At 46.2% G+C, this 22,146-nt stretch overlaps 1 protein-coding gene across 4 annotated transcripts in view; it reads right to left on the reverse strand.

The window, feature by feature from the left end:
- Positions 1–22,146, reverse strand: part of NFE2 (nuclear factor, erythroid 2) — a 30,646-nt gene that overhangs the window by 5,653 nt on the left and 2,847 nt on the right. Inside the window, exons 2-4 of one of the 4 annotated variants that reach the window (XM_083427811.1) lie at positions 6,747–6,802; positions 5,465–5,547; positions 3,530–3,742 (exon numbers count right to left, since the gene is read on the reverse strand). In XM_083427811.1, the coding sequence (XP_083283937.1) occupies positions 3,530–3,742; positions 5,465–5,515 (264 nt within the window). In that variant the 5' untranslated portion in view covers positions 5,516–5,547; positions 6,747–6,802. Of the gene's footprint in view, positions 1–3,529; positions 3,743–5,464; positions 6,803–7,469; positions 7,512–22,146 lie in introns of those variants that run through there. The other 3 variants (XM_083427809.1, XM_083427808.1, XM_083427810.1) reach the window with 3 other exon arrangements.

Here is a 22,146-nt window from a genome sequence, read left to right on the forward strand (position 1 = left end):
TAGGATCTAGGAAATCTGGTTGCCCTATCTTGCACCTTGTAGGAACTGCCTATACCAGGACGTTTTAGCATGTCTTACTCTGGTGCATAGGTGGCGCTGTGGTCTAAACCACTGAGCTTTGGGCTTGCCACTCGGAAGGTCGCCAGTTCGAATCCCCGCAACGGGGTGAGCTCCCGTTCGGTCCCTGCTCCTGCCAACCTAGCAGTTGGAAAGCACGTCAAAGTGCAAGTAAATAAATAGGTACCACGCCGGCAGGAAGGTAAACAACGTTTCCGTGCACTGCTCTGGTTTCGCCAGGAGCGACTTAGTCATGCTGGCCACATGACCCAGAAAAACTGCGGACAAACGCCGGCTCCCTCAGCCAGTAAAGCAAGATGAGCGCCGCAACCCCAGAGTCATTGAGACTGGACTTAACTGTCAGGAGTCCTTTACCTTTTTTTACTCTGGTGCATATACTTTAGCATAAGTAATAGCAATTGATGTGGGTTGTATCTGTCAAGAAATCCTTGCTCACTTGCTTGCCAGTTATTCCAATTCACAGGACGGCATTTAAGGTGAAAGGTGTTGGGACTCAAGGTTTGATTTACATTGGAGATGGCCCATCTCCCTCTGTGCCTGTGAATGTCTGTCACCGTTCCAAGTCTTTTGAAAGGTTTCCCCTGTTCAGCTGAGAAATGTGACATTGGCGCTCATTGGTCAGAAGGAGCCAGGTGTCCTCAAATCCAATTCGGGCTTTTAGTATCTGAAGAAGTGTGCATGCACACGAAAGCTCATACCAAGAACAAACTATGCTGTGGGTTAAACCACAGAGCCTTGGGCTTGCCTATCAGAAGGTCGGCGGTTCAAATCCCCACGACGGGGTGAGCTCCCATTGCTCAGTCCCTGCTCCTGCCAATCTAGCATTTCAACAGCACAAAGTGCAAGTAGATAAATAGGTACCACTCTGGCGGGAAGGTAAACGGCGTTTCCGTGCACTGCTCTGGTTCGCCAGAAGCGGCTTAGTCATGCTGGCCACATGACCCGGAAGCTATACGCCGGCTCCCTCGGCCAATAAAGCGAGATGAGCACCGCAACCCCAGAGTCGGTCATGACTGGACCTAATGGTCAGGGGTCCCTTTACCTTTAAGGACTGTGGCACGCAAGGGTGAGCAGAAACAAAAATTAATAAAAATGTTAAATTTGAATGGCGGCTCTTAGCTAAACAGCAGTAGGAAACAAATTTTCATGGGGGCAAATGTTGTTTATTTGTGCTTCATTTCTGTGCTACTAAGGTGCTACTAGTTGAAAAAAGGAATGTTGACGGAACTCATAGAGGGGCAGACGGAAGTCCAGGGGAATCCTTTGTATGTATGATTATTATTTGAATATGAATGTAAACTGTAAAAATCAACAGAAAATTGGGGGGGGGGAGAGAGAAAGTCCTTAAAAAAAAAGGCTACCCTATGCAGCATTCTCCCATCCCATCATCAGAGGTACTGACTTTGACCACTCACTGGGAAACTGACCATCCTCACTGCTTACTCATAAGTAGACTGAGAACACTGTGGTGTTAGTAAATAGGTTAGAATTCGTCAAAATTTGGAGTCACTGGGTTCTTTTTGTTTTTGGGTATCTGTTTGAACATTTGCCTTACATTCTTATTTGGGTAAAAATGATGAGAGAGGCAAACAACCGTATCTTCAGTGTGGGAGTCTGCTATAAACCTCCAAAGCCAGACAAAACTTGAGATGATGTTTTCCTATAGCAGATTACCAAACATTCAGAGATATAGTAGTCATGGGAGACCTCAGCTGATATCCGTCGGGACTCGAACTCTGCGAAAAACGTAAGGTCCAACAAATTTCGCAATTGCCTTGCTGAAAATTTCATTTCCCAGAAGGTGGAAGAAGCAACAAGAGGATCGACTATCTTAGACCTGATCCACACCAACATAGTGAGAAGCTTGGGTGGAAGTGACCTACTGGGATCCATTATGCAAAGTGAGGGGAAAGCTGGGTGTAGTCGGATGCACAAACTCTGGATTTTAAGAAAACAGAGTTTTAAAATCTTAAGGAACTACTGGGTGAGATCCCCATGTCAGATATACTCAGAGAGAGAGATCGAGATGGATGGGAGTTTCTTAAAAGGTGTGATATTGAAGGCACAGTTGCAAACAATTACGACAAGAAATTGAGGAGGCGGCAGCTAAAGAAAGCAGTGTGGAGCTTTTAAATGGGCTGGTGGGCTCTGGATGTTTTGACTACAGTCCCTATCAGCACTGGGACTGATAGCAGTTGCAGTGAAAACATCAGCATGGTGAAGGCTGAGATCCAGCATTTGTTCTTCAGTTGGAGAGACAATGACTTTCTGGGAATAGCAGTGGGACAGAGAGTTCTTCAGTAATCACATGCCCTTTCTTCATCTCCCCTCTTGTTCGCTTCCAATCTCCACCAATTGCTAATTGCAGGGAAAACCTTCTCTTAGCTGCTGCCTTGGCCAGTAATAATAATAATAATAATAATAATAATAATAATAATAATAATAATTTATTATTTATACCCCACCCATCTGGCTGAGTTTCCCAGGCACTCTGGGCGGCTCCCAATCAAATGTTAAAAACAGTACAGAATTAAATATTAAAAACTTCCCTGAACAGGGCTGCCTTCAGATGTCTTTTAAAGATAGGATAGCTGCTTATTTCCTTCACATCTGAAGGGAGGGTGTTCCACAGGGTGCAGTTATTAAGTTTGCAGATGACACCACCATAAAGGGTTTAATAACAGGTGGAGACGAATCAACGTATAGAGGGAAGGTCCAAAAAATATCTACATGGTGCCTAGGGAACAACTTGCACCTTAATATCAGCAAGACAAAGGAGATGGTGTTGGACTTTCGGAGGAAGAGAGAACTAGCCCCGCTGTACAACGGGGAGGGCTGTGTGGAGAGTCTCTTCCTTTGAATTCCTAGGAGTTTATCTCACGGAAGACCTTACTTGGAAAATAAATACAACCCAGGTGGTTAAGAAAGCCCAACAGAGACTCCATCTCCTCAGAGTCTTGCGGAAGAACTATGTCAATCAATATTTGATGATCTCCTTCTACTAGTCAACAATAGAAAGTATCACGGTGTGGTACGCTGGTTTGACATCATCTGATAGGAAGCGCCTACAGAGGGTGGTGAATACAGCACAAGATTTTATGGACTGTCCCGTGAATCCGCTGGATGAAATAGCGGAAGAACGTTGCCTCAGGAGAGTGAGGAAAATTCCCAGGGATGATTCACACCCTGGCCGGCACTTTCTTGATCTCCTGCCCTCAGGCAGAAGATATAGAAGCATGATTAGTCGTGCCAACAGGGTAAAGAACAGCTTCTATCCGTGGGCTGCTAGGCTGCTGAATGAAAAGATAACAACAGGGCAACTGACTTTCGGGTTTGGTGGGTGTGCGTCAGTAAAGGAGGGGAATTAAGACTAAGAGAGCTGAGTGGGGGGTGCTTGTGTAATCTCACTGTATACAAGTTGTACAAGTGACAATAACACATTTCAAATTACCTGCAGTTCTGAGATGGAGAGGATTTCTTGCCAGGTGAGCTCCATTTCTCCTTGGGGGCCAAGCTCCCCCCCTGCCAGGGGATTGTACAAGGGGAGGAAGGTTCCCCGAGCCCATCCTTGCTGGGGTGGGAAAGGGGGCATTTTGTCAGGCCGGGCCCTGCCCAGCCTCTGCTCCAGCTGGGTCCCCCCAAAATTAGCCGTGGCAGCAAAGTTCTGCAATGCAAAAAGAGAAAACAGAGTGAGATGGAACTCAACCACTGTGAATCTTTCATAGGAAGAAGCTGTTGGTCTATCTAGCTCCATTGTCATGTACTGAGTTGAATAGGATCCAAAATGCAGCAGACTGATTGCTACATTTTGGATCCTATTGTTCTAGGACCAGTCTGACTGGTTCTAGAACAATAGGATTCAGAATGCAGCAGTCTGATTGGTCCTAGAACAATGCAGCAGTATGATTGGTCCACAGGAGCCACCCAATCCAGCCCCAGGTGGAAGTGAATCCACAACCTGATTGGCCTACAGGAGAATCCCGGAATTAGCCAATCACGTGGGGCCCATTGTGTAAATAATGTATATAAAGCAGACATTCTGGGGGAACTCCTCACCACTATGAGCTGAATAAAGAGCATGAAATCCACTCTCGACTCCGAGTATATTTCATCTATACTGTCTACACAGACTGTCAGCAGCTCTCCAGGGTTTGAGACAAGGGTCTCTCCCAGCCCTATCTACAGACTGACCTTCCTCATGTGAGGCCAAGGCTTTTCCACTGGGCTCCAACAGTGCCACGTCATCCTACAACATACAGTTTGGAAGCAGCCTAAATGAAGCAAGGCCTTCTGAAAAGGGGAGCAGGGATAAGAGACCATGAAGTCCACAGCTAAAATGACCTAACTGCACATCAGGGCAATGTGAACCAAGTGCATGCCTTAGCACACTTCCCAGAATCCTTTGCAACTATTTAAAGATGTTCCTTGGCAGGTACATTGAGGTGGCAGAAGTATCTGAAAGGTGAACATTGGAGAACCACTCATTTGTGCATCTAATCTATTTCAGTATACAGTGGTACCTCGGGTTAAGTACTTACGGTAATTCGTTCCGGAGGTCTGTTCTTAACCTGAAACCGTTCTTAACCTGAAGCACCACTTTAGCTAATGGGGCCTCCGGCTGCTGCCATGCGATTTCTGTTCTCATCCTGAAGCAAAGTTCTTAACCCGAGGTAATATTTCTGGGTTTGCGGAGTCTGGAACCTGAAGCGTATGTAACCTGAAGCGTATGTTACCTGAGATACCACTGTACATAACTACAACAGGTAAAAATAATAATCAGCTTTTGTTTCAGAGATGGGGGGCGGGGAAACCTGAAATAAAACCTCAACCCACACCTCCCACCCAGAAGAAAAATGCCACTACAGTGGTACCTCGGGTTACATATGCTTCAGGTTTCATACGCTTCAGGTTACAGACTCCGCTAACCCAGAAATATTACCTCGGGTTAAGAACTTTGCTTCAGGATGAGAACAGAAATCGCCTGGCAGCAGCGGGAGGCCCCATTAGCTAAAGTGGTGCTTCAGGTTAAGAACAGTTTCAGGTTAAGAACGGACCTCTGGAACAAATCAAGTACTTAACCCGAGGTACCACTGTATATGGGAAACGTGTAATGAACATGGGCAATGGAAATGGCAGATGAAAATGGACTGAGTTAGATGTGAACTCGGCTCTAGAGTTTTTGGAAGCACAAACATTTTCCGGGGACTTGGGGTAGCAGCCAGCAAGGTTAGTGGTAGACAGGAACCTGTTTTTTAGGGTCTATTTCCTATAAACCTTCCACACACACACACTCCCCATGCTCCTTGTCTTAGGCTCAGCTTGGCATGGGTGGGACTGCCCATCTGGTCCTTGATAAAACTCCCCTCTGCTCCCCACAGGTTCTTACCTCAGAGCTGGCTCTGTGAATCTGCAGCGTGCAGCTGCCTGGATTAGACATTCATGAAGCCACGAGGGTGCCCAACTCTGTTTCTGCAAGGGAAAGATAAACAGCCTTCTTATAAGCCACAGAGCGCTTGCCCTGGAGAGAAGGGTTTGGGTTTGGGGGCTCTCTGGACTGGTAAGGCAGCAGGCCAAGAAGAGAGCGGGCAGAGATCAATACAGGGAGGCAGAGCCATAGCTATGGGGAGGGGATAGCTGAGTTTTTTTGCCCTGGGTGTAGCCTCCAGAGGGGTGCGATTGAGGTGCGCGCTCTCTCTCTCTCTCTCTCTCTCTCTCTCTCTCTCTCTCTCTCTGTGTGTGTGTGTGTGTGTGTGTGTCTTTTCTGTGTTTGCTTTTGCCAAACTGGGTCTTTGACTCAGGTGAAATAAAGCTTAGTTTTTCTCCTGCAGGGAGGTAAAGAGCAGGTTAAAGAGAGAATGTTTCTGGGTATTTGGTGGGATAGGGCAGGGCAAAATTTGTCTTCCCACTTGTTATGTACTGAGTTGAATAGGATTCAGAATGCAGCAGTCTGATTAGTCCTAGAACAATAGGATTCAGAATGCAGTAGTCTGATTGGTCCGTAGGCCACCCAATCCAACTCCGGGTGGAAGTGAATCCGCAACCTGATTGGCCTACAGGAGAATCCCAGAATTAGCCAATCACATGGGGCCCATTGTGTAAATAATGTATATAAAGCAGACATTTCAGGGGAACTTCCATTCCTCACTACTATGAGCTGAATAAAGAGCATGAAATCCACACTCGACTCTGAGTATATTTCACCACTGCTTTTTCCTTCCTTCCTTCCTTTCTTTCTTTCTTTCTTTTTCGCCTAGGAGACTGGATTTTTCAAGTTAGTTTTTTAATTTGTATATTGCCTTTCTATGTTACGGTACTCAAGGCAGCTGACAAGCCTATTATGCAACAATAACCAAATACATCATTGTGCACCTAAGAACACTGCTGGAACAGACCCAAATTCTGTCGGGCCCTGCCATCCTCTTTAAGAGTGCTGGTTGGCGAAGACCTGGGTTCAATCCCTTACTTGGGCTGGTCCCTCAACATGCCTATTCTTGTGACTTGAATTTAATTTTAGCTGCTTTTGATATTGTGGTTTAAATGGTTAAAACCCGTCGAAGGACCAGATGTTGAAGGGCAGGTAAAAAACTGGAGCAGCGGCCAGCCTGATACAACTTAGAGAAGTCCACAAGCAGGGCAGGAGAACGAAAGCCATCCATCCACACACACACCCTCTTATTGGTCCACAGCACCTGGTGTTCAGAGGCATCGAAACTGGATTTTTGCACTAAGGAAGTGTGGAAATGCAGGAAACAAATGGTTAATGGAAAGACAGGTAAACACACCACAAGCAAATCTCGGTGAATGCAGAATAAATGCTCATTGTGTCAGGGATCAGCAAGCTTTTTCAGCAGGGGGCCGGTCCACTGTCCCTCAGACCTTGTAGGGGGCCAGAATATATTTTTGGGGGGGAAATCAAAGAATTCCTATGCCCCACAAATAACCCAGAGATACATTTTAAATAAAAGCACACATTCTACTCATGTAAAAACACCAGGCAGGCCCCACCAATAACCCAGAGATGCGTCTTAAATAAAAGGACACGTTCTACTCATGTAAAAACACGCTGATTCCTGGACTGGATTTAGAAGGAGATTGGGCCGAATCTGGCCCCCAGACCTTGGTTTGCCTACCCATGTTGTATGATCACCATGCAAACAAATCAGGATAAATGCTCAGCGAAGGCTGAATATAATCATCCACATAAGCTTTGTGCAAGCAAATAAGGATGAACGCTCGAGAAACAGACTGCCTGAGGTAGTCCTGAGGCCGCTTTCGTATGTCCCTGTGAAAGTAGAAAGCAGCCCCAAAGATACTGCCCCATAAAGTGTTAAGATTCCACAGCCCACACTGCTCTGCTCCTGCAGCGGCTTCCAAGATGACAAAGTACCCGCCTGCTCATTGCGCACGTGCCCACGATGCTGTCAGAGTTGATTTATGACCCCGCAATGGCAATCTGTAGAAGCAGATTGGTTGTGTCTGGGTTGCACCAGCAGCAGCCCTTCTGACTGGGTGCCAGCCCTGAATGAAAGAGCATCATTGGGAGTTCTTGCTTCTTCCATGATTACCATCAAAGGCTGATAACAATGGAATGCAGCTGTTTCTGGGGTATGGCGAGGCAGCCGCCACAGAAGAAGAATCTTTCTTTAAGCACGGGGTCCGAGACCAGGGAGAAGAGTCGATGGAGGATGATTGGAAAAAATTTAAAGTATATTTACAGAAATATTGCAAAATTAATGAATGTTAGAAGAATATTGGAATGAAGTTACATGGTTTTAGCAGAAGTGTTATTAAGAACTATATGAATATTAACTGTTAATGTGCCAAAGTGGAAAATTAAAAGGTTAAATTGTGTTAGGATAAATTATAAACAAAAATTGAAGAAGAGGGAAAGGACTTGTTGAACCAGCAAATTTGAACTAGAATACAAAAAAGGGAGGTGTGAGGAAGTCGAGGAAATAAGCAAATGAAAGATATAGATATAGATATGAAACCTGGATGTGTGTTTAAATGTTCTTGTTTTGTTTTTGTTGTATTGTATCTTTTTTATTGTTGATGTATGGTCTGTTGAATCTATGTATTGTTTTTCTTTACCTTTTTTTCTTTTTATAATTATAAAACATCTAATAAATATTATTTGAAACCTTTCTTTAAGCACAGGGTCCCCAGCTGAACCATATTCTCCGCCATGTATATTCTGTGATTCCAGGCAACCGCACACCGAGAAAGCCCAGGAATGCTTCTTTGGCTACTGGATTTCCGAGAATCTCAGTACTGTACCAAGCTTTCCCCCCCCTCCAAAAAAACCGCTAAGTTACTAGATCTTATGGTTGCAAAAGTATGCTTAAAAATAAGTGGGCGAAATTTCATCAGAAGCCTGAGGAGCTGTTGAATAAGATTTCCTGTGGTTAAGGGTGGAAATGTACCACTCCCCTTGATTAACAAAAGAATGAATTTTGCAACATTCGTCCCTGTGTTTGCACATGGAATATGCACAGTCCTGTGTTTCCAGGCCTCCTCTCCCCTTTTGAGCCATAAAAACACAACCCCAGCTACAATACAGTGGTGCCCCGCAAGACGAATGCCTCGCAAGACGGAAAACCCGCTAGACGAAAGGGTTTTCCATTTTGGAGGTGCTTCGCAAAACGAATTTCCTATGGGCTTGCTTCGCAAGAAGAAAATGTCTTGCGAGTTGCTGCGATTTTTTTTCGCTCCCCACCCCCTTTTTCTAAGGCACTAAGCTGCTAATAGCCTTTTAGCAGCTAATCCACAAATCCCTTAAGCCTTTAATAGCCGCTAATAGCCGCTAATCCGCTAATAGTGCTAATCTGCTAATGGGGTTGCTTTGCAAGACGAAAAAACCGCTAGACGAAGAGACTCGCAGAATGGATTCTTTTCGTCTTGCGAGGCACCACTGTATATCACACCGTAGCAGGCAAGGCTGTGGCCAGGTGGCTTTTGCCGCTGCTCCCTCTGCTGCCCAAGCACAAAGGCTGCGTACACATTAATAATAATAATTTTTATTTATACCCTGTCCTCCCCAGCCAAGGCCGGGCTCAGGGTGGCTAACAAGTAATAATAAAAAGTTGAATTAAAAACAAGATTAAAATACAACAATTAAAATATTGAAACATTAAAATATTAAAATGCAGCCTCATCACAGGAGGAGAAAGGAAAAGGAAAAAAGAAAGAGAGGGAGGGAGGGAATCAAATTGGCTCCAAGCCAAAGGCCAGGCGGAACAACTCTGTCTTACAGGCCCTGCGGAAAGAAATCAGATCCTGCAGGGCCCTGGTCTCATGAGGTAGAGCGTTCCACCTGGCTGGAGCCAGTGTTGAAAAGGCCCTGGCTCTGGTTGAAGCTAATCTAACTTCCTCAGGGCCCGGGACCACTAGGGTGTTGCTATTTATGGACCTTGAGGTTCTCCGTGGGGCATACCGGGAGAGGCGGTCCTGTGGTGGAAGTGTAGAAGGTGATTGGGTCAAATCCAGCCCATGGGCCTTAGGTTGCCTACCCCTGCTCTAGACGGAAGCAAAGAACTTGGGCTTATAAGAAGGCAACCTTTCCTCGTTCAGTTCTACTTTTAAAAATCTTTTTCTTGGATGTGGTACCAGACATCTGAACTCGGTGTCCAGAAGGAGACGACTAGCCTGGCCCCAAACCCCTGGCCAGAGAAGGGTTAGGCAACCTAAGGCCCATGGGCAGCCCAATCACCTTCTGAATCCTGCTGGGAATCAGCGTGTTTTTACCTGAGTAGAATGTGTCCTTTTATTTAAAATGCATCTCTGGGTTATTTGTGGGGCACAGGAATTCGTTCATCCCCCCCCCCAAAAAAATATAGTCTGACCCACCACGTGGTCTGAGAGACGGTGGACCGGCCCACGGCTGAAAAAGGTTGCTGACCCCTGTCTTAGATCTTGCTTCTCCATTGAAGGAATTAAGGCAGGCCTAACACCTTTATAGGGACGCGGGTGGCGCTGTGGGTAAAACCTCAGCGCCTAGGGCTTGCCGATCGCATGGTCGGCGGTTCGAATCCCCGCGGCGGGGTGAGCTCCTGTCTTTCGGTCCCAGCTCCTGCCCACCTAGCAGTTCAAAAGCACCCTTAAGTGCAAGTAGATAAATAGGTACCGCTTTATCTATGTGCTGCGCTGGTGCTGGCTCGCCAGAACAGCTTCATCACGCTGGCCACGTGACCCGGAAGTGTCTCCGGACAGCGCTGGCTCCCGGCCTCTGAAGTGAGATGGGCGCACAACCCTAGAGTCGGACACGACTGGCCCGTACGGGCAGGGGTACCTTTACCTTTTAACACCCTGTTTTAGGGACTGGAAAGCAAGAGGGAAGCATGACTGGCCTCTTCGATCAACCAGGGGGACAAGGGGCAGCCTTGCCTTCCAGGAAGAACGTCTCTACAAGGAGAAGACCAGCGCGTCCCCATCCAATGGGCAGAGATGGAACAGTTGAAGGGAGCTTCCTCTCGCCCTCTCTGCCCCATCAACATACACATTGCTTATCAGTTAAGCTCAAGGCCAGGGATAGGGAGCCTGTGGGCCTCCTGTTTTGTTGGACTACAACTACCATTATTCCCAGCTGGTTGGGGCTGGTGGGATTTGGAGTCCATCATGTCCAGATTCCACCTTGGAGGAAAGGTGCGATATGAATGTAACAAAATCAACCAACAAACACGTGGGCCATGCATGCACATATGATTAAAAACAATAGTTTTGAAGCAAGAAGCGCCATCTTTTTGCCTGTGGAGAGGGAATTCCACAATGTCAGGGCTGCAGCAGAGAATGCTGCTGGATGACAAAGAGGTTTACAAAATATAAAAAACCAACTGCACAACATTATTAGGAAAATGCACCGCAGTTAGAACACACTTCATTTGAAATATGCAACAAAACAATCCCATTAAAACAGGTGTCAAGGGATCAAGCGAATGCCTGCCGGACTGATTATCCGTTTCTGTGTCATCCATATGACATAACTGGCATAACAAATGCCTGCCTGTATGACCCGTTTGCAAATTAAGCCCCTGTCTGGGTGCGCCCAAATACCCAGTTCACTGCTTTCAACTGGCGAAGGGCAGCACCTCAGTGAGAGCTGCCAATCCAATCTGATTGACAGCCCCACTGAAGGCTGAGAAAGACTCCATGATCACTGCAGATGGTGACAGCAGTCACGAAAATAAAAGACTCCTGCTTCTTGGGAGAAAAGCAATGACAAACCTAGACAGCATCTTAAAAAGCAGAGACATCACCTTGCCAACAAAGGTCTGTATAGTTAAAGCTATGGTTTTCCCAGCAGTGATGTATGGAAGTGAGAGCTGGACCATATAGAAGGCTGATCGCCGAAGAATTGATGCTTTTGAATTACGGTGCTGGAGGAGACTCTTGAGAGTCCCATGGACTACAAGAAGATCAAACCTATCCATTCTGAAGGAAATCAGCCCTGAGCGCTCACTGGAAGGACAGATCGTGAAGCTGAGGCTCTAGTACTTTGGCCACCTCATGAGAAGAGAAGACTCCCTGGAAAAGACCCTGATGTTGGGAAAGATGGAGGGCACAAGGAGAAGGGGACGACAGAGGATGAGATAGTTGGATAGTGTTCTCGAAGCTACCAGCGTGTGTCTGACCAAACTACGGGAGGCAGTGGAAGACAGGAGTGCCTGGCATGCTCTGGTCCATGGGGTCACGAAGAGTCGGACATGACTAAACAACTAAACAGCAAATAGCCCTGAGACCTACGGGTATACAAATTTTAATCATCTTAGTCGAAAACCACCCTTAGCCACAACTAACTTTTGCTAGATTACGCCTACTGTTTCAAAATGTTGTTGCCCGCTCCAGAGCCTGGTGGATTACAAACCTATCTATATTTCTGCAGGAAGCTGGGAGGGGAAGCATATGCCAAGAAAGATAATATACAGAGTGGGACCGTGTCAGTACTCCCTGCTCATCCAAGGATTTGAAATTGCTCCTCTGAGGAAAGCACACACAGGGACAGCAGAAACCTCTTGGGCAGCCGTATGCTGAGTTCGCTCCTGCTTGCCAGGAGGCTGAATTGGGAAAGTCACTGAACATTGTCTAGCTGGCTGGCATCTTTGAGAGGACTGAGAAAACTTGTGTGCTAAAGCAGGGATGGGAAACCTCAGACCTGGGAGCCATACGGGGCCCTCTAGTCCTAGCTCTCTGGCCCTTGGGACTCTCCAAGGCCACACCCTCCAACCAGTCTTACTTTGCATGTTTTTGCCTGGCTGGAATTGTCCTTGAACTCTGGCAATGCATAGAAAGTAGCCTACTGTATAAAGGTAAGTAAAGGTAAAGGGACCCCTGACCATTAGGTCCAGTCGTGACCGACTCTGGGGTTGCGGCGCTCGCTCATCTCGCTTTATTGGCCGAGGAAGCCGGCGTACAGCTTCCGGGTCATGTGACCAGCATGACGAAGCCGCTTCTGGCAAACCAGAGCAGCGCACGGAAACGCCGTTTACCTTCCCGCCAGAGCGGTACCTATTTATCTACTTGGACTCTGACATGCTTTTGAACTGCTAGGTTGGCAGGAGCAGGGACCGAGCAACGGGAGCTCACCCCATCATGGGGATTCAAACCGCGGACCTTCTGATCGGCAAGTCCTAGGGTCTGTGCTTTAACCCACAGCGCCACCCGTATAAAGGTAGAATTCACATTAATTGCTCTCCCCACTTTCCCCTCTATCCCTACACACCGGTATGACATCTGGCCCCTAGCTGGTTGCCTAGAAGACAGTGTGACCATAAAACCCATCCACTGTCAAGATGGAAGATTATCATCATCATTATTTATTTTTATGCCACCAATCTGACTGGGTTCCCCCAGCCACTCTGGGCGGCTTCCAACAAATTAAAACACAATACAACATCAAACATTAAAATCCTCCCTGAACAGCCTTCAGATGTCTTCTAAAAGTCAAATGGTTGTTTATTTCCTTGACATCTGGTGGGAGGGCGTTCCACAGGGTGGGCGCCACTACCGAGAAGGCCCTCTGCCTGGTTCCCTGTAACCTCACTTCTCACAGTGAGGGAACCGCCAGAAGGCCCTCGGAGCTGAATCTCAGTGTATGAGCTGAACGATGGGGATGAAAATGCTGCTTCAAGGCCAAAGCTGTTTCGGGCTTTAAAGGTCAGCACCAACACTTTGAATTGTGCTCGGAAATGTACTGGGAGCCGGTGAAGATCCTTTAGGACCAGTGTTCTATGGTCCCGGAGGCTGCTCCCAGTCACTAGTCTGGCAGCCACGTTCTGGATTAGATGTAGTTTCTGAGTCACCTTCAATGGTAGCCCTACATAGAGTGTGTTGCAGTACTCCAAGCAGGAGGTAACCAGTCCATGAACCACTCTGGCAAGACAGAGCATGGGCAGGAAGGGTCTCAGCTGGCATACCAAATGGAGCTGGTAGACAAGCTTATGTATGGGGGCATAGCCACAACTTTCATGTTACTATTGTGACAAATCGCTATGTAGCTATGTAGTCTGTTATAAGGAAAAAATAGAGCCTTCATTATAAAGGACTCCTGGACAGCTCAGTCAGGAGAGCACAGGACTCTTTAATCTCAGGGTTGTGGGTTCGAGCCCCACACGGGAAGAAAGATTTCTGCATTGCAGGCGCTAATGACTCTTGTGGTCCCTTCCAACTCTACAGTCCAATGATTCTACAATTCTATGAGCTACTAACATGAGTTTGACCAAACTGCAGGAGGCAGTGGAAGACAGGAGTTCCTGGCATGCTCTGGTCCATGGGGTCACAAAGAGTCGGACACGACTAAACGAGTAAACGAGAACACAATTCTATGAAAAGATTCCTGTGGCCCTTTGAAGTCTCCCGCCTATATTGTGGCATAAAAAGCTTCCGTGAGTGCTGGCTCACAAACGTTAATTCCACCGCAATAAAATTCCCAAGGCTATCCTGAGAGCCCTCCCGCAGGACATTTTGTTGTTTTGGCAACCATTGTACCAACAACCACCAGTCTTAGCCTCCAAAGGGTCCTTGGAGTCAGAGTTTTCTGCGCATTTTTGGTTAGAGATCGCCAACAACTACAATACTCCCAGCATTCTCTGGGAAGAAAGAATGACTGTTAAACCATGCCTTGACTGTTGTTGTTGTTGTTGTTGTTGTTGTTGTTGTTATTGTATTCTGCAACATGTTCTTGATACAATAATAGTGCACCAGCCATGGATTTGTTCTGCTCTGTGATGATTCCCCAGGACAAAAATAAACCAGAGCATTTGTGGTAGAAAAAGTGATGGGATTGTATGCAACAACAGTGGCAAGAATACTCATCGCGAAGTATTGGAAGACACAAGATTTACCCACCCGGGAAGAATGGCAGATGAAGTTGATGGACTATATGGAACTGGCGGAAATGACTGGCAGAATCCGAGACCAGGGAGAAGAGTCGGTGGAAGAAGACTGGAAAAAGTTTAAAGATTATTTACAGAAATACTGCAAAATTATTGAATGTTAAAAGAATGGTGGAATGAAGTTATATGGCTTTAGCAGAAATGTTATAAGGATTTAAGTATAAATAGATTAATAGAATATTATAGGTAAAATAAGGTTAGAATGTGTTAAGATAATTATAGGACAGAAAACAGAGAAAGATGGAAAGGAATTGCTGAAATAATTGATAGAAGTGGAATACAAAAAGGGAGGTGTGAGGAAGTGGGTGAAATAAGTGAAGGAAAGACAAGATATTGAAACTGTTTGAGTGTTTTAAACTGTTTTTGTTTGGCTTTGTTAGTGTTATGTAGTGTCTTTGTATTGTATTGTTCTTTTTTTGTTTTTGTTTTGTTTTGTAGTCTTTAAATTGTTCAAAAAGTAATAAATATTATTTTTTTTAAAAAAAGAAAAAGTGATGGGATTTCAGCAAGAAGCTATGGGATATACATGGATTGCAAGTGAAGCAGTGTGACATCCCCAAAATGTTTGCAGGCACAAACTGTATTGAAAGCAAGATTGTGTCAGGGACCATGCTGAGGAGGGCTACACTGAGGAGGAATGGTGGGAGCCTCCCCCTCCCCCTGCTCCGGATCATGAATCTTCCTAGGAGCAGGAGGACAGTATAGATTTGGAACAGCGGTTTGCAGAGGGACATAGTTCAGAAGGAAGAAGCTGGGAAATACTGGATGGGGAACAGCAAGGAGAAGAAACACTGGAAGAGAGAGGGTTAACAGATTCACAGTCTCTGGACAGCATCCACACCCCTTCTCCAAAATCACAGAGATCTCAGAAAGTGGCAGAACAGAAAGCACAGAGGGTACAAGCTCAGATTACAAGATGGAGAAGTGACGTAGATTAATAGGGACGGAAGGGAGTGTCATCCTTAATTGGGAGCACCGCCATTTCTAGGAGATGTTCTTCTTTGTTCTCTCACTGTGATTATTAAAGTTTCTAACTGGTAAGAAGACTCCTTTTCCTTTGTTCTGCTTATCTACTGCCACGGGAGAGGAAGCTGATTCCCTGAAGCCTGACATGTGACTGCTCCAATAGCATCATGAGAACAAATCATCATGAATGCGCAGTAAAAAAAATAGGTCCAGGGAGGGGCTGTGAGAGAAGCTCCATGAAAATAAGTTTGGGGAGGGGAGGTAGTCCAGAGCAGTGTTGCATGATGTAGCCCACCGGATGCTGTTGGATTACAACAACTCCTATAATCCTTGCCCATTGGCTAGGATGAGTGCTGCTGATGGGCTCAAGGCTGAAGAACACGGAGCATGTGCTTTACATGCAGAAAATTCCATGCTGGCATCTCAACACCAGCAGCAGCAGGTGATGGTGAAGACCTTCCTCTGCCTGAGATTCTGGAGAGCCATTGCCCATCAGAACAGAGTAGAAAATAGCTGCTGACACAATCATCATCGGTGGAGTCATCCTGGACCGCCTACAAATCCTTCTCCTTTATTAGATGTCAGGTGATGATTTTCCAGTGTTACCACATTATTGCCATTTGGAGGAGCGCCCATGCGCTATAGCACAACGAAAGCGGGGCAATAATCATCGTCTTATTTGTAGGCCGCCTTTCCATAGTTAAAACCATGCTCAAGGCGGCTTACGATGCGAAAAGATTTACACAATTACAAACATAGCAAAAGTAGTCATAAACTATGAAATAAAACACACCAGAAAGTACGCAACCCAACTGAACAATCTCCATATAAATCATAGTATCTGAAAATAAAGATACAAAAAAGTATACGTAGCAGCAGCTTCCTCAACCTCGGCCCTCCAGATGTTTTTGGCCTACAACTCCCATGATCCCTAGCTAGCAGGACCAGTGGTCAGGGGTGATGGGAACCCTCAAAACATCTGGAGGGCTGAGGTTGAGGAAGCCGTCCCTAAACAATATCCCAGCTCAAGGGAGTGTTCAGCAGCTTCAGCTTTCGTAGCTGGAGTCAGTCAGTCAAAACCAGAAATTTAGCCTAGTTTGGGACCACCCATTGCACTGTAGTAAAATTGCCCCACGTGACTGCAATCAGTTAATAATAATTTAATGATAATTTCATTATTTCCACCTCGCCCATCTGGCTAATGCACCTTATGCTATGTAAGGCTTTTAAAAATTCAATTTCCTTGCCAACAGAAAGGGAGAGGGATTAGGCAGAACTATTAAAAACCACAGTTTACTCATGTGATTGCAGGGATTTGGGCATCTTTTTCAAAGCAATTTTTATCTGAAATATTGCTCTTCCAACCCCTCCCTCCCCACTGCCAAGAATATTTGTGGTATGAAAAGTTCCAAGATTTGGTTAACATCAAGAAACATAAACCTATTTAAAAATAACTATGAAAAAAAATTGGCTTGAGGTAAAAAGAAATTTAGAAATATGGAGTATTTCTCTCATTGTTAAAAGTTCCAAGATTTCAGGGGGATGTCATGGGATTGCACTGATTGGAGGTGAAGCAGTACGCTCGCCCCAAAACTTTTGCAGGTGTAAACAGTATCGGAAGTGGGGTCAACGGTAGCCACCCCAGCACCATCGTAAGCACAAATCTTCATGAAAGCACAATGGAAAAGACATCTGTGCTGGTCCACTACACACCTCAGGCCAGACTCGCAGCCTTTCTCAACCTGTGGGTCCACAGATGCTGTTGAACTACAACTCCCATCACCCCTAGCTAGCAAGGCCAGAGCTCAGGGATGATGGGAGTTGTAGTCCAAGAACATCTGGGGACCCACAGGTTGAGAACCACTAGGCTGGAGTCTTCAAGCCCAGTAGCCTTTGTATGTGTGTGTGTTGCATTTGTGATGCCCCCACCCTCCATTGATTTGAGCCATCCATCCCTCTGGCCATGCTCTCCAATGTAACTGTGGTGCGCTCCTTTTCCCTGGGGACATTTATGGTGTGTGATGCGCTCATAGGCAAAGTACTGTTATTGTGGGAGGCCCCAAGGATCTGAAACTGCTCTGCTCTCTTCCTCCCACCCACCCCACCCCGGAACCTCTCTCTGTGGTCTGCTATCGCCTCTCGCCCTTTGCTTTTCCCGTGTGCATTTCGACAGAGACTGGCCCTGCAATTTCCGATCCTCTGCTAGGATGTTGCATAAGAAGAAGAAGAGAGGAAAAAACCCCACACCCAGAGCTCCTGAGACACCTCAAGTCTTCTGAGGCCAATGGTGGTGATGGGGGAGAGAAAATGTATTAACACGAGCAGGCTTCAGTGGGATTTCTAAACTACAAATTCCCCAATTGGTTTCTCCCATCCCAAGAATAGGTAATCTGGCAAGTTAGGAAAACAAAGAGGCGATGGAGGACGCAAAAACTGCAAAATGGAATCACCAAATGCAGATGTAGAATACCTCTGAACGCCAGATCCTGGGCCCAAACAACAGGGGATGAGCATTTGTGTTATGTGACTACCAAAATCTTTTGACAATGACGTGAGGCCAGACTCAGTATGGTGGTTCTTAGTTCTTGTTGACTTGTGGCATTCATTATCACACGATGTGCTGGTTGTTCCCTACATTAAGGGTTGGATTAAACCCGGTGTGAGGAACCTTTGGTCTTCTAAGGTTCAGATGTAGCCCTACAAGTCTCTTTCTCCAACTCTCAGGAAGAAGCAGAAGAGTTTGGATTTGATATCCCGCTTTATCACTACCCGAAGGAGTCTCAAAGCGGCTCCTTTCCCTTCCTCTCCCACAACAAACACTCTGTGAGGTGAGTGGGGCTGAGAGACTTCAGAGAAGTGTGACTGGCCCAAGGTCACCCAGCAGCTGCATGTGGAGGAGCGGGGAAGCGAACCCGGTTCACCAGATTACGAATCCACTGCTCTTAACCACTACACCACACTGGCTCCAGCAGGTGGTAACACATGATTTGACTGACCATTACGTGTGCCTTAGCTCTTGGAGAGGAAACAAGCACTGTTCCCCAAGCTGGCAGGTAACAAGGAGTCTCAAAGCGGCTAACAATCTCCTTTTCCCTTTCTCCCCCACAACAAACACTCTGTGAGGTGAGTGGGGCTGAGAGACTTCAAAGAAGTGTGACTAGCCCAAGGTCACCCAGCAGCTGCATGTGGAGGAGCAGGGAAGCGAAGCTGGTTCACCAGATTACGAGTCCACTGCTCTTAACCACTACACCACACTGGCTCTCCCCAGTCTACTATCCCTCTCCCCAAGCCCCCAGGCCACACGCCTCTGCTTCACACGCCATGTCTTTCTGCCTGGCTGGAATGTGTTACTGAACTGCAATCATGCCTCTCACTTGTCTGGAAGGAGGACAGAGGGGTGTGGGTGTATGTTGAAACCTCTGGCTTTTGCATGGCTGAAAATCAGCTGGTAAAAAGACGAGTTGCACTACTTGCTCTGCCCATTTTTGCTTCTGGCCGATCATGGCCCACAGCTTTAACCAGGACAGAATGTGGCCCTCATGCTAAGCAAGGTTCCTCCATTCTAAACAAGCTCATCTCTGGCCCAACCAAAGATTGGGGCAAGGCTTCCCTTCCCACTTCTCAGAGGGCGGTGTACCAGCCACACCAGGCGTTTGGAAATAGGCCCCATGGCTCTGTCGTAAACCCATGCTTTGCATGTCTGAGCTGCCAGACTCAATCCCCAATGTCTGCAGTTTAAACAGGTGGGGGGGGGCTGCAGTCCTTCCAAATGCTGAACTACAACTCCCATCATCTCTGACCATTGCACATGACAGCCGAGGCTGATGGGAACTGGAGAGAGTCCAGCAGCAACCAGAGTCGTGTTAGCAGGGTCTGGTTATAGGTGATGGGAAAAACCTCTCTATGGCTTGAGACCCTGGAGAGACAATACCAAGGGCCACATTCCCTTCTGTGAAGCCTTTCAAGGGCCACATCATTCCAGAACGGTAAGCAAAGTAGGTGGAGCCGTGAATGTATTTTTTACCTCTGTACAGTAGGCTAGTTTGTACATACACACTCAAACAACTCTCCCTGTGTTCCATCTGGACAAGCAAAATGCACCATCAGAGATCAAAGACACTTTCCAGCCAGGCCAAAACATCTGCGGTGTAAAGCCGTGGCAATGAGTGGCGCAGAGAGTGGACTTGTGGCCTCAGAAGAGTTCTGAGATCTCCACCCCTGTTCTAGACACACATGCAGAGCCTTTATTCAGGTGGAACCTGCTTATAATGGCCCCAGGTGTGTAAGATCTGAATGACATGTGTTTGCTTGATGCACACATACCCACGGTTACATATAGAACTGACACATTGATAGGAGGGAATGACTCCAACTCTGTCGCCAGGGCAGAAAGCGAAGCAGCGCAGAGAGTTCTGTGGCCCAGAAAGCAGCTATAACACTGGCTAAAATGTATAGAACAAAAAATGAACTGTAAGGAAATGTAAGGAAAAGGAAGGTACATTTCACCACATGTGGTGGACATGTAAAGAGCTAAAAACTTTCTGGGAAATGATATATAATGAGTTAAAGAAAATGTTTAAAAATACTTTTGTTAAAAAAACCAGAAGCTTTCTTATTGGGTATAGTGGGTAGAGAGCTACCAAGACAAGATAAAAAATTCTTCTTATATGCAACAACTGTGGCAAGAATTTTGTTAGCCCAAAGAGGGAAACAACAGGAGTTACCAACAAAAGAAGAGTGGCAGATGAAGTTGATGGGCTTTGCAGAACTGGCGAAAGTGACGGGAAGAATCCGGAACCAGCGAGACCAAGCATTCCAAAAGGACTGGAACAAATTTATATTATATTGGAAGGACAACTGTAAGCAATTAACATCATTAGCAGGATTATTTGAAGATTTGTAAGATGAAATTGCTACCTTTTCAGGTTGAGTAATATAATATTTTAGGTAATGATATAACAAGGATGGGACACGGGTGGTGCTGTGGGTTAAACCACAGGGCCTAGGACTTGCCGATCAGAAGGTTGGCGGTTCGAATCCCCGGGACGGGGTGAGCTCCCGTTGCTTGGTCCTTGCTCCTGCCAACCTAGCACTTTGAAAGCATGTCAAAGTGCAAGTAGATAAATAGGTACCACTCTGGCGGGAAGGTAAACAGCATTTCCGTGCGCTGCTCTGGCTCGCCAGAAGTGGCTTAGTCATGCTGGCCACATGACCCGGAAGCTGTACGTCGGCTCCCTCGGCCAATAAAGCGAGATGAGCGCCGCAACCCCAGAGTCGTTCGCGACTGGACCTTATGGTCAGGGGTCCCTTTACCTTTTATAACAAGGATAGGAAACAAAGCGAAATGTAAAGATGTAAAGTTTAATTTTGTAAACCAACAGATGGGAGGGAGGGAAGTGTTAGGCTCAGTTGACCCAAAGAGATAAAATATGAGGGTACAATTTTATGTAATGTGATTATATGTAAATGCAATAAAAATCCTTTACAACAGAAAGCAGATATAACGCAAAGACTTCTGGTTCTATCCAGGAGAGGGCATTAGATTGAGAACACGTGTACATGCATACATGAACACACACGTGTGTTATTCGTATTTCTATCTGGAATATACACGCACAGAGGAACACAGACATATTTTGGAATGTTCCCATAACACCCAGGTAGCAGTGGTCCTAAAGGAAGCGTGTGTGTGCCACCAACACAGATTGGGCAGGGAGTAATTTGTGGTGCTATTGACAGATGCCGCTGCACACAACACAGGAGGAAACAGCATGGCAGAGAGGAGTGATATGGTACGCGAAGATTAGAAGAAGCCTACTCAGGAGAAAGAAGCAGAGCAGACCTGCAAGACAGTCAAGTTAAAACTTCCACGTTAACAGAGGGACCTCCACACACACACATGCATAGTCACATTCCTATTACACAATGACACCTCCGGCAAGCAGGTTGACTAGACAGTTTGGATCATGTAGATTAATGCACCACCACAAACCATAAAGGGGAAATAAGCAAGGTCCAAACCCCCCTCCCCTATACACTTAACATGTAAAATAGGAGCTGTCAGAGCTAAAAACAAAACACCACACATCCTGAAAGTCCCTTTGCTCTGGAAGCCCTTATCCCAAACTGCAGATGAGGGGTTGGGAGCGCCTGGAAGGCACTCTGAACATGCTCAAAGGCACTCCTTTTTATCTTTCTATTCCTGCCATCTTCCAAGGAGCTTAGGGTGGCCTTTTAGCATAACATCAACACATCTGCGAGCCTGAGGGAGAAGGGTACAGGTAAAATCCTCTTTACAACTTGCTAGAACCATACTGCCAGGAGCCAAGCTACAATTTTTAGGAGGGTCGAAAGCGGTTTGAGAGAGGTTTTGCTTTATGCAATGCATATAAATGTTCCTCTTGGCGTGCTTCTGCTGCCTCTGGATAAATAAGATTTGCAGGTTTCTGAAATAAGAAATAACTTCTTCAGCAGAAGCAAAAGGGCAATGATACAAACCAAACAATTTAATATATATTTATGTATATAAGCAGGGGGGGACGGGGACACAGGGGGACGCATAGCCCTCAACATTTTGTGAATCTTTGTACTTTTGTCCATTTACTGTATTTATTTTCCCTGATTTGAACTATAAAGTGGTGGTTTTCTTGAATCAAAATGAGAGTACCCCTAAACAGTTCTTTTGTAGAAAAAAGCATTATATAAGTCTCTCTCG

This window comes from Podarcis tiliguerta (assembly GCF_965153285.1).
Source record: "Podarcis tiliguerta genome assembly, chromosome: 2".
NCBI classification, from domain to species: Eukaryota; Metazoa; Chordata; class Lepidosauria; order Squamata; family Lacertidae; genus Podarcis; species Podarcis tiliguerta.